The sequence below is a fragment of the Pteropus vampyrus genome, unplaced genomic scaffold, assembly GCF_000151845.1.
Source record: "Pteropus vampyrus isolate Shadow unplaced genomic scaffold, Pvam_2.0 Scaffold44, whole genome shotgun sequence".
NCBI classification, from domain to species: Eukaryota; Metazoa; Chordata; class Mammalia; order Chiroptera; family Pteropodidae; genus Pteropus; species Pteropus vampyrus.
Window position 1 is genome coordinate 1,048,356 of NW_011888825.1, and position 13,647 is coordinate 1,062,002.

General features: G+C 35.6%; 1 protein-coding gene across 5 annotated transcripts in view; it reads right to left on the reverse strand.

Moving 5' to 3' along the window:
- MYH10 (myosin heavy chain 10) overlaps positions 1-13,647 on the reverse strand; it is a 139,584-nt gene that overhangs the window by 59,620 nt on the left and 66,317 nt on the right. For 4 of the 5 annotated variants that reach the window (XM_011358946.2, XM_011358945.2, XM_023529936.1 and 1 more), the window contains exons 8-13: positions 11,474-11,572; positions 9,444-9,587; positions 9,099-9,194; positions 5,783-5,901; positions 4,993-5,145; positions 1,660-1,833 (exon numbers count right to left, since the gene is read on the reverse strand). In XM_011358946.2, the coding sequence (XP_011357248.1) occupies positions 1,660-1,833; positions 4,993-5,145; positions 5,783-5,901; positions 9,099-9,194; positions 9,444-9,587; positions 11,474-11,572 (785 nt within the window). Of the gene's footprint in view, positions 1-1,659; positions 1,834-4,992; positions 5,146-5,782; positions 5,902-9,098; positions 9,195-9,443; positions 9,588-11,473; positions 11,573-13,356; positions 13,421-13,647 lie in introns of all 5 variants that reach the window. The other variant, XM_023529935.1, reaches the window with a different exon arrangement.

Consider the following 13,647-nt stretch of genomic DNA (forward strand, 5'->3'; position numbering starts at 1 on the left):
AGTGAAGAGAAAATGGTATATGGAGTATTTTGTCCTAAAGGATAAAGCAAAAGAAATGGAATTGAATAACATTAAGAAGAATGTATATTCCTAAGATTCATTTAAAGGTCACAAAACCATCCGATTTTAAAACCCTCTAAAATGTTTTTTAAAAATAGGGTTGATAATTTTCCATTTGGATGAGTTTGGGTACAATTATTCCTACAGACAAAGAGGTTTATGTAGCAACTCTTATGGATTCACTTCCATCTTAAATTATAAGTGCAGATATATAGTCAATACTTGATTAAAACATAGTGCCACATACATATAAACGAGCGTCTCAAAACAACAAACCATATGGTCATCAATAATACTAATATGAAATATTCCATTCCCTTATTTATATGTATTCCCAAACAACTTTTTTGGGCAACAAAGCAGCAAGGAAATATATTCATGTGTTTGTGGATACATGAGAGTCTACTGGAAGTTATTACTAATATCCCTTGAATGTTATTTCTAAATAATGCTGCAAGGTATGGAGAAGCAGATTCCTCCTAACAACAGGTGACTTGAGAGTTTTGCTCTAAGCAAGTGCCTTGAAAGGTAAAATGATCTCTTAAGTATGAGCCAAATGAAAACTACATTACTTCCCTTAAACCCAAATTTTTAATGTGCTACAATTACATGGGGTGAATATCCTCTAGGCTCTTCCTCTCCCTGATTCTGACTACACGTACTATAACATACAGGCTGCAGGCATTAGCCTCGCAACCCCTTCCAACATGGTGAGCATAGTGGCAAATAAAGACCTAGTAGCACAAAAAAGAACTGCTTCAAACCCTAGTGCGCCTCACAGGAGACCCCTTGGAGCTGCTGTGAAAACATACCTACTGAACTAGCATTACAACTTGAGGTAAGTCGCTGATATAAGTGCTTAATTATGCTTTAGTTTTTCTATATTTTGGTAGTTTGCTAATGAAATAAGAAAAGCTACTATCTAGTTGAGCAAAAGCTAACCACCAGGGAACATATGGCCAAATCATCAGTATTTGTTTGAGATCATATGGAGCAGTTTCTAAGTGGATGAGGTGTGCATAGTTTCATGTATTTCTACATAACACTAAACCAAACCTCTGATGCTTGCTAAGATTGCTATAAAAAATATATCTGGTCAAAAAATACCCCCTCAACCTTAAAAAAATATTTTTAATTAAAAAAAAAAAATCTACCAAAATAAAAACATCTTTGTACTTACAAGGATAAGCTATAGTTATTTGAAAAATGGATTTATATGACATGTCTTAGTTTTAGCTAAATGAAGTGTCCCTACATTGCTTAGGAAGTGAGCCAGGTGGAGCCCTATACTCTGACAGGTGCTGAGGGATGAAGGTGAAATGTGACTGTCACCACTGTGGCATCTGTAGTCTGTGAGAAACCAGGGTACATTAGCCAATATAGTCACACATGCAAGGACACAAATAAGACTAAGAAAAGAGAACCAAAGTAAGGTCTTACTGACATGCTACTTACTTTTTAAATAGGTATTTTATCAAAGTATCACCTTCCTAGAAAATTTAGATTAGAAAGCATAATTTTTCTCAGAATATGCCAAGAAAAAGCTCAAGGCACTGCTTGGTATGAACCGAAAGCCAAATAACGAGTAAATATTCTTACAGGTCTCTCTATCAGGTCAATGCACGGCTGCAGGTCTAATCCAAAATCGATGAAGTTCCACTCGATGCCTTCACGCTGGTACTCCTCTTGCTCTAGGATGAACATCGTGTGGTTGAACAGCTGCTGCAGCTTCTCATTGGTGTAGTTGATACAAAGTTGTTCAAAGGAGTTCAGCTACAAATGTTGGAAGAATGATTTCCCAAACATGGGGAGGGGGAGGAAAACCAGAAATAATTAATCATCTAGTTATTAAAAAATTAAAAATGATTAATTAGGTATCAGCTACATTACTGATTCTATCTAATGACAGTGACTAAACCAAGGGAGTCTCAATATCTCCACATCACGTTATCGAGCTGGTAAAATGAGAAAATAATAAACTTCGCATGCTAACTGAATGATCTACAAATAAAAACAATTTATTAGTGAATAGTTAATGAACAGAAATTAAGAAATAAATGAGAAAGAAAGTGAGGAAAAGAAGAAAAACAGACTTGGGAAGGCCAGGGGCAAAGTGAAGCAAGCACGACTCTGTAAGCTTTGATGGGTCTATAGATTAGATATGGTACTGTCCCATTCTACTCTTTCCTTAGGCTACTGGCTCCAGAGTGAGTTAAGAAAAAAATAATCTGTACTTCATAGGGTTGTTGTAGAGATCCCAGCCAGGCCTAACAAACAAAATGCACTCAATAAGTGTGAGGCTCGGCTGCTTTTATATGCATTCCCTTTTCTTATCAAATGTTTGACTTGCCAGTATCAGAAGTGATATTGCATTGCTCTCATGAAATGAACTTGAGCGTCTCTTCATAAGCTACAGACATTTGTTTCCTTCTCTGTGAACTATGCCCATTTTGCTATCATGCTGTTGATGGGATGAATAGATGGATAGAAGAATTAATAGGTATAATATTCTTAAAGCAATCACCTACTCTTAGAAGTACTCAACCTTTTTTTCCTGCCTCCACACTGTTCACACAGTAGCATGTGTCCATAAATAGCCTCTTTCATTATAAAAAGTGATCTTTAATTAGGACAGGTGTAATCAATCTCCGAGGAATAGATTTATAGTCTGAAAAGCCATTTTCGACCCTCCACCCCCATGAAGGTGTTATACTATTTTAGAATGAGGTCATGCTAGGAAGGCAGGAGCAGTGTTTGCTTGCTTAACACCTATTTCTAGTGAAACAAAGAAACATTTGCAGACTGCTCGATTGTGCTTATTCATGTTTATGTAAATAGATTTTGCTCTGCTTTAGGATTAGGAAATCCTGGGCTACATGTGTAGCAGCATTTAAAAAAAATAAATTTCTATTTTTCTTTCGTATTTAAGCTACCAACTATATTTTTAAATAATCAATTTTTAAATTGTAATGATGGTATAAAATTAAAAATGTACAAAGAACTGCACTAAGTAACTCTCATTCTGATTCCCTACTTGTTCTCCCTACTATATCATTTATTTCTTGTGACCCTTCGAGAAATATTCTATGTATTCATAAAAGTGTGCTACCTTGTTTTATCTTTTTTTATCTTAACGATGTATTTGGAATCTTCCCATATCAGTCAATAAAGCCACCTCATTCTCTATAATGGGTGCATAACACTCTACTATAATATGGGTATCTCATCGTTAATTGAACCAACCTCCTAATGGTGATCATCTATTTTTTTCATGACAAAAAATGACCAATAAACAAGCTTGTATTTTTAGAACTTGTATTTTTTTCATGACAAAAAATGACCAATAAACAAGCTTGTATTTTTAGAACTAATGTACATTTTTTGTCTGTGTATTCATATGTCAAATTCACATTTCTTGAAGTTTTATAGCTTTATTTTATATCCTTTAATACCCTCTTCATTTTTTTCAGAGTTTTACTGTGTATTCTTCATTTTTTATTAATTTATTTTTTAAATTAGTTTTAGAAGAAAGTGGCCTAGTTCTCCCCCCCGCCCACTTAAAATTCCTATTAATAGATTTTAAACAAGTATGTTCAGTTTGTAGATAATTTTGGGAAGATTTACACCTTTATAGCACTAAATTTTCCTATCCAAGAACAGGTATATTTTTCAATTGTTCAAGTCTTTTATTTTTCACAGTAGCACTGTAAAATTGTCTTCAACTAAATCTTGCCAATTTCTTCTTAAATTCATTCTAGTTATTTCATCTGCTTTTGTTGCACCTGGATACAGGGATCTTTTCTTTCATTATATTTTTGATTGTTTATACATAGGAAGGCAAGAGATTTTTTAAAATGTAACTTTAAGTTATAGACATTTCTGTTTCCTTTTCTCTGAACTCTACCCATTTACCTGGCCACCTTTCATGATTTCTCAAGTTATTTACAAATCGGTATTTATTAAATCAATTTTTTATTGTGGCAGTGACAGCTCAGAAGAAACTGCTTATATCAGTAATAGTTTAGATTTTAATTGACAGACTTATAATCTTAAAGGGGTTCTTTTTAAAATAAGATAATTCAATATCCAACAGTGGCCAAAGTAGCACACTGATCCCAAGAATTATTTAACTTAGTATTTGTACCTTACTATATAGTCAGCTTATCAAAGGAGAGATAAAGATATAAATATTTAGGGGATCAAAATTTTATCGACTTTTTTTTATAGGTATATAACTACAACTATTTGATGGATTGATGGTGATTAAGTGTTTTGAAAAAATCTAGTCAGATCAATAATAAAATATATTGAAATCCATCATCAAATCCTATGGTTTTATCTTCAGAACAGAGGATCATGATCTTTCTTCATTTCTCCATCTCACACTCCTACTCCTGACCCCCAAGCCAGCCACCATCATCTGGCCCCTTGGTCCACTACAATGGCCAAATGGCTTCAATGGTCTTCCTATGTCTGCTTATGCCTCATATCACACTCCGGTCTCCAGTTACTCTCTCCCTTTGGTCAGCTATGTCTAGTCACATGGGCTTTCTAGCGATTTCTAACATTTAACAAATTGTCTCCCTCACAGGGTCGCTGCCTGCAAAACTTACTGAGGCTAAGAACTTCTCGTCCTTCACGTACGCTTAATGTTACCACTGCAGACACACCTTCCATGAGTCAGCTGTCCAAAGGTGGCCTCTCCAATTCTTTCTATCACAGCACCCCCTTCACTTCATTACTCACAAATCTGAGAATTTAGTAGTTATTGATCATTTATTATTTGACTCTCTACTAGGTCAGGGACCGTACTTGCTTATTATCCACCATTGTATCCCTGGTGCCTGGCATAGCATAATGAATATGCATAGTGAGCTTTAATTAATATTTATTAAAAGAATAAGCAGAAGGAAGAGCAGAAAGGAGACGTACCTCAAAAATTTCAAATCCAGCAATATCTAGGATTCCAATGAAAGATGCTCCCTGACGTTTGGTCCTATCCAGAGCTTTATTGATACGGTGTACGAGCCAACGAAAGAGCCGCTCATAGGTAGCTTTTGCCAATGCTTCTACTGCAAAATCTGCCTATAATTACACAACACAAAACTTTTATTCTGGGAATGATCTTAACAAATAGCTGTTACGTGGAATTTAATGTTCTACAGCACTCAAAAAAAAAAAAAAAGGAAATAGCATTTACTGCTTAGTCAGGTCTCAACTTTACACATCAACAAAGGGTGTTAGTACAATTAAATGTAAATTGGAGATAACTGATTTAGAAGAAGGGCGAAGATGCCCAGTAAAAACAACCCCCTCCAAATGCCCCTGGGGTTCTGCACAGCAGATCTGCCCAGAGCCTTAGCAGAGTCCACCACAAAATGGGTGAATCTGACTCCCATATACTTGTTGCTGTGCCACCCACATAGGGATAAGGGAGCAGCATACCCCACTGCTGGGCAGGCTCCCGAAGTACAATCTATCTACCTGGGGAAAACTCAAGGTGATATTTCAAATTTCCTTTTCCAAAAAAGTCATTTTTAAAATTTTTCTAAAAAAAAAAAACAAAAAACTATACCAAAAAAAAAAAAAAATCCTCAATTAGTACCAAGAAACATCTATATCATAGAGCTTTGACTGACTCCATTTGTAACATGCCCATCAAAGGTCTTATGACCATGGTTTATCATTCAAACAAATGCATAATAATTAATGATAAGCGTACTTGTTCTTTGGTCTGGGCTTTCTGCACGTAGTCTCGGCCAACCTTGATCCGCGGGGTAAGGATAGCCCGAGTAAACTCCATCACATTCATCCCAAGAAGATGGCAGAGCTTCTGTGCAACTAGAGTATAAAAAGTCTCCTAAATACTAGACTCCTACTTATGATCTAGCCACAATATATTCAATAAACACTTAAAAAATTAATAATCATTAAATCGTATTAAGGAATAAACTAAAGAAAAGTCTTAAAATTAGACAAGTTTTAGGTCTGTTGAAAAATATCTTTATCCTTTCAAATTAACAACACCCATCCTTAGGCTGTAAGAGTTGGTTAGCCAGCAATTACTTATTCTGGGTAGTTTAATGCAAGTTACTGAGTCTTAGAACACACAGAACAAGAAAAATAGTGTTTTCAATAGTTTAAACGGTCATGTAACAAAGATAACTGGTCTTGCTCATGTAATGATACCAGTAATATTTTAGTAGCCAAGAAATCTACAAGCTTTTTAGAAGTAATTATTTGATTATATGGCTAACATGAAGCACTCAATAAATAGCTTCTACTTTTGTTATAGTTGATTTTCATCAGTGTTAGGGCACTTGCTTCAACAGAAGATCTCTGTCTAATACCTCCGGGGTCCAGCAAGTGTATAAATTATTAGAATTAATTTTGAATTGTTAAAATAACAATAAACTTCTCTAAGGGTAAGCATATTTTGAATTATATTAGAAGTATAACCTACCTAAGTTCTTTTTTCAAAGGCCTGCATCCCACCACCCTGACCCAAGCTAACAGTTGGTGAGCCATCAGGAGCCCTGTCTGGGCAAGGCAGGCTGTGCCTCACGAGAATGTCCTTTGTATTGGGTCTCTTCTCACTGGCTTTTACCAACTGCTCTGCCTCAATTGCTAGGTCCTGGCTCCTTTTAGTTAATCTATGAATGCATGTGTGTATGTATTAGATGGGAAGTTAAAAAAATACAAAGAAGCACAAAAGCAAATTGCCCATATTCTTTTGCTCTGTATCATGATAAATATCATTTTAGCAGCTAAAAATTTACTTCATAGTGTGGTTAGATCTTGGCTTACTTCGTTCTATTGGATATTTTAAGGTTGCTCCCTTTTTTGCCATTAAATTGTTGAAGCATACATCTTTCTGCATGACACATGTTCTTCTGTCCACCTCTTACTCCCTTTCCTGAGACTATCTACTTCAAAGGGCCAGGCTTAGTGAAAAAGTTCCAGAAGTAAAATAAAACACAATCATTAACTAAAGTCTAGGAAATAGAAAATTTACTGGTCATCTAAGCCATGGCAGGTACAACTTTGGTTTTATGATATTACTATAAAGAAATGTGGTTAAATGTTTAAACAGACATATTGGAACTTATTCATCTTATGGAGAGCTGGCACCTTGGGTGGCTAAACACTGCAGGGCTGAAAAGTGCTGTTCAAAGAAGACTAAATCAGAACTAATGACATTGATTTTTGACAGGGGGTGGGTGGAAACAGGGCAGAAAGAATGCAGGAAGGGAACAGAATGGAAGAGATGGGGGTGGGTGTGAACAAAATTGAAGTACATATTTTTCTACAGTTCTGCCTTTTAGAATCATTTATATGTTTCATACACTCAAAAAGCAAAAAAAGGATGGTGATGGTGGGGAGGGGTACCCAAAATGCAATATAAACAAATAAATGAAGCTCCCTAAGTTACAAACGAAAACAGCCACACAAAGGCAGGAGGGAGGAGTAAAACAGTATTTTTACTATACACGCTAATGCTAAAGAACTGTACACAAATATTGTACACATAATTAGCAGGTTTGTTTTCTGAGGGGTATGGGTAAATAATTCTGAACTTATTTTTTGTGTATTCTAGGACTGAACAAACAAGCAAATATAATATAGATAATAAGAACCAGATTTCTTACTGTCAGAGAAAGGAGTTTCAAATAAAGAAAAGGTGATGGCTAGAATAAACCTCGCAGTATTAGATCAAAATTGGAGGTACCAGTATAAATCCATGGTTTTTAATACACATACATAAAAATAAAAATAGGAGTGTGAGTGTGTGTGTGTGTGTGTTTCCTTGCTCTTTCCTTGCTCTGAGAGGAGTTAAAAACGAGACCCTAGTACCACCAAACACAACCAGCACCCAGATACTGGAAGCTAAATATCATTCTTCAGTATAAAGAAACTGTAGAATGGGCAGTTCTAGGACTGGGACTAGGAAAATACAAAGTGAGTCTGGAATGTTTTGTGGTACCATAAACTCAGAAATTGCTTTCAAAAAAAAAGAGTCATGTCAAAATAACCTAGGATCTAATCTGAAGGGGCTCTAACTCCTAATGGCCAAATCAAGGACAAGAATAAATAATGATAGAATGGATTATAAACTCATCGAATTATTTAAATAAGAGTCCATGTGTGTTTATACTGATATAATTGAATTAATGTAAAAGTGAAAGCTCTTCCTTACAGCAGAATTCCAGGGAATAGATATAAAAGAATGATATAAATAGAAAATCACCACGTGACATACACCACAAGCAATACTTGTTTCAGGTAAGAATCATCAATGGATGGTAAAACTAGTAGGTCAAAGAGTCTGATGAGAAACAAGATTTATTTCCTTAGTCTTAAAGTGTCTCCCACCCTCCCCTCCTCCCCCCAAATACTTATTACAAAGAGATAACAGTACTCTGATAGTGGAGAAACCTGGTAGACACTACCTTAACCAAGTGATCAAAGTTAACGTCAACGATTATGAGACGAGTTGACATATAAGCATCCTGATACGAGGCACCAGGAAGGACACAACATCAATTCTATGATAGTCTTACCAAAAATGCATAACCTGAATATAATTGGGAAGAAACATCAGACAAACCCAAACCGAGGGACATTTTCCACAATAACTGGCCAGTATACTTCAAAAGTGTCACAGCCACGAAAGACAAAGTCAGGGCCAATATTACTGGCAAGGTAAAAATTGGTCAGAACTCAGCAGCTGTGGCTCCTTTTCTATTAGCTGTGCGGTCTCCGCAGCTTATGTCTCCTCCTGTCCCCCACAGTTCCAAATATCCCCTACCCCCAGTGCTACGGCAGAGTCTCTAGTGCCACTTTTGGTCCTACATGTATCCTCTTCCCTCATTTATGAAATCAGATTGGCCCTTATGTAGGCACGTAGGGCTGCCACTCTACTCTTGAAAGTCGCACGGAAATGCTTCACAAGTGCTTTTTACGTTTGCACTGAATCTCGTTCTTAGAGAATACTACAAACCATCTAAATAGAAAGAAGATCAGCATCATCAGTTTACCTGTATTTTCCGGCATAGAAGCTTGATCAGTGTTTCGCTCCTTTTTGAAAGAAATATTTCCAAACTGAAGCACTGAAGATACTACTTTAAGCATTGCTTTATATTGACATGAAAAGAAAAAAAATTAATAAAAAGATTGCATCAAAACACAGCAGAGACATATTCTAATTTATTTTGTGCTAAAAATTAGCTGCACAAAACTTTTTAGTTAAGATACATCTCAGGATTTCATAAAATGAAGAGCAGTTCTCATTAGTTTCTCAATCATTTTCTAGTTTAGGTTATTTACTCTCAATTTATGTCTTATTTAAGTGGTTATTGGAATCTTAGTGAAATCCCACATACACAGAATCTCTTCATGAGAGAAGCCCATTATATGCATCGCTTCCATTGTCTCCTGAAAGTTATCTTTGTCTTGCTGTCCCGGAATGGGAATATAGCCATTGGAGAGAAATCTGTAGTTATTAAATCCTTCAAGGAGCAAATCGGCTAAAAGAAAACAGAATGGAATACAACTTAATAAACATGCAGCAACAGGCTAAAGCACACCCACATTCAGACTGGACTGTAACCCCGAGAGAACAGTGGCTCACCATCCAACCCATCACCACCATACACTTTTCACCCCCATACTTTCTCTTTCTTTATATGTTCATGTTAAATACACAAACACATAGTTTTCTATCATCTGTATCAAGGAAGGAAAACGAGGACGTAAACTGCAAGTATCTCAACTGAAGTTTTGGGGACAGTGGCTTATAATATATTTGAAGTTGGATAGTGGGGAAATGATGTAACTTTTCCAGAGAACTAAACCTTATTGTTCTCAGATTGAAATACTTTAGCCATCTTTCGAGGAAAAGCTTTTAAACAGATAATTCTGGATCCCTATGTTAGCAAGTAGTTTATAGCAAACACTGTGGAGTCAATATGAAGACTACATGAACATAAGATAAAGACTCTGAAGTAGAAGGTGTAGAGGATGGACCAGGCAAGTCCAGCAGAGACATATTCTAATTTATTTTGTGCTAAAAATTAGCTGCACAAAACTTTTTAGTTAAGATACATCTCAGGATTTCATAAAATGAAGAGCAGTTCTCATTAGTCCAGTCAACGACCTGAAACTCTTTCCCCAAGCCAGTGTGTTTAGCAATGAATTTGCTTTTGAGAGTGATATGCAATATATATTATGACAGAATATTATAATGGATACTCCCATCGCCCACTTGTACTTTAGGGGCCATGAATTAGAGAAACTTAACTTACTCTACCAATAAATGTGATCTTTGGGAGCAGAAGAATGTTTCTCAGGAGGGATCAAAATAGATATGTATCTCTTTAAGAGATGTGATCATAATGCTTCCAGCTTTCATTGTAATGCTCTTCTACAGAGAATTTCTGCTGATTACTTCTATCCCTCAATTCTTATCTACATCACATTTAACTTCTCCTCGGTAGTGATTGCTTTCTTTTTCTGTATCTTTCTTTTAACACTTTGATATTATTTTTTTTGTCATTATTATTGCAGAATTATCACCAGTTGTTAAAGCCTGAGGGTTTTCTTCTCTTTAGCATCATGTACTGCATAATCTTGAATTTTTTGCCTCTTCTTGGCTCTATTTATTTGTTGCTTTTTTTCCCCTTGTAGGTCTTTTTCTAATTAATTTCTGGGTTCAGTGCTTTCACAGATGTCTGTGGTTAGCAAAAACCTACACCTCTGATGAAAAAAGTATTACTGTGCCTGTATCTACTACGACATCTAGGTAATATATATAGATATCATACAGAAGGAGCATTGAATTTGAGACTCAGAAGAAATCAGAAAGTGGTGCATCTTCTCTCACTCATATACTTTTGACTCAGCAAATTTCTGACCCAGAACAGAACTATACATTTTACCCTGACTAATCCCAAGCTTCCAGTTCTTGTATTCATGATTAAAAAAAAGAAAGAAAGAAAGAAAAAGAAAGGAAAATCCATTATAGGCTCTTTCTAGTACTAGAAGAAGCATAACATACATATTCAGCTGTAAATCTAGGAATAAAAATATTTATTCAACTTAATTTTATTAAGTAAATTTATTTCTTTTCACTTTTATATTTATAAATGTTGAAACAGAACTTTATAAAAATGCATTTGTCTTCTAATTTTAAAAGTTTTTTAAAAGAAAAGAAACAAAAAGACCAGATAATATAACACTACCCATATACCTGCCACTTATATCCCAAGACATGGAAGTTCAATTTCGTTTTCATAATTTAACCAGCTAGAATTTTGGTGTGTATGTATGAAATGTCTTTCTCTCTTTCAAAAAACTTTAATATTAAAAAAGATACCCAAATAAATATGAAATAGTAAAAAACTTTGTAACTTACACTTTAGGTGTTCTCCTGCTCCAGATAACAACTGGTAAAAGATATGAAAAGTACGCTCATCTTTTGCTTGACGAACAGCACGAGATTTTTCCAGAAGGTCTGAGCAAAGATGGTTAAGGATTAAATTGAAAAGGTGGCCCTCTTTCCATGTCTATACAAATTTAATTCATAAGCGTTTTATCTTTCTGAAAAATATCAACTATCCTGCAATTAACCATTCTAAACTGTTAAACTTTGTAAGTGAAAAAAGAAAATATGCTCAACTTATGTTTCTCACTAATTTGCTAGATTCACTGGGCTGGGAGGGATCAGAGTGCTGCCCTCACCCCACTCCAGCCTACCCTACTTCCGATTTGGATTATATCCAAAGAACATAGCACTACATAAGGAACTGTAAGAATCTATGAAAAATGAAATTGAATTGTTTAAGGCGGGAAAAGCCTTTGAATATCAGATTATCACAATTTTACAAATAAGGGCACCAAGACACAAAGAAATTACTTCAAATAACAAAGCTGATAAATGGGAGAGCTAGGAATCAAAACTTGATTGGTCTCCAATATGTATGTGCTTAACCACTGTGCTACCCATGGGAGACCCCCTTTATTGAAGGCCTCATATAAGTAAGTGGTGCTAGCCACTTGACATCTATCATCTCATGTAAATTTTCTAAATAATGCCTTGAGATAGCTATGACTAGATGAACCACTGACCTTCCCTTCACTTCTCTGGAGACCACTGCTACCTACTCTGCCTGGGCTTCCCATGGGGCAAGCAGCTCAGTTCCCAGTCAGCTCCTGTGTTCAAAGCACTGCGCACCTGCCTGTGTACTTGGAGCACAGATCCGAGAGCTGTTTGGGTTCTCTGTCCACCGTGTCTTGCTACTTCTGGTGTGTCTCTGAGTCGACAGTCACACTGGCCTAGGTCTCACTGCTTTGGAAGACGATTGACACTTTCGAAATAAACCTTCCCTGGGGCCATCAACTGAATAATTTCTGTATGAGTCATATAGCTTAAATTTTAAATCACACTATCCCAAATGCATCCTTCACATTTAATGAAAAATACATTCATATGACTAGCAGACCAATATTGAGAAACTCTAGATCTAGTCTCTTCAAGTGTACGTGTTTTCTGGCTCTGAGTGTATTTAGAGACACAAAATACAGTTTAACAGGAAATTTTGATCTATCCTTTACTTGTGGGATAGAAACAACATATTTCTATCACTGGATATTATTGTAACAAGTATCAGAGAATTGTCATCTGAGTTGCCTTCCTAATTGGCACACTATCGATTCAGAATCATCTTTATTTTATTACCTCTCTACTCAAATTAATTCTATATAGACCTATCATTTCCTAAGGCCATTTTATGCATGTGATATTTCTTAAGACTATTCCATGTATTTGACATTTTTTCCTCTAGTTTTGTTCTGCTTAATATTAACTAAAATTACTTTAACTCTGTATTTTCGATGGGTACATGCTCACCCTACGAGTATCCAAAGTAGATGGTAAAAAATAGGCTACCACGACAATAACCGAAGAGTAGTTCAATATAACAGTATTCACCTAAAGGTCCTCATACTAGACAAACATTTCCTGGGCTGATGTACAAGTAATCCTCACCTCAGTGGGACTCTCCACTTCTCAGCCATGTGAACAGGTTATGACCTGGTATTATAAACAAACAACAACAACAAAACACCACTTTGGAGTTAATATTCAGTAGCTGAAAGTATTTGACCAAGTCAACAATCTCTCTGGGCTTAAGTTTTGTCATCTTGATTATGAGAGTGATATCACAAAGGATTGTCTTGAAGCTGTAGGAAGATTAAATGCTTCTTTATTTTGGAATACGCTATTATGAAAAAGGATACATGTTTCGATGTTGGCCCCAACAATATAGCCAGTTACATCAAAGTTAATCCGAATAAACTTGCCCTGAAAATAAAGAGAAAATTGAAAATAAAGACATAGAGGATCTGAACACTATCACAAAATAATAAGTCAATGTTCCCTGCCAAGTATCCATGAATTTGTTATAAAAATGGATCTTAAATACTGCCTCAAATAAAAAGAAAGAAAAAAAGCCTTAATAAACTCCAAAACAGTAGCAATAAGATAGGCTACCTTCACGAACTGAACATAACAAAAATGAAACCCTAATC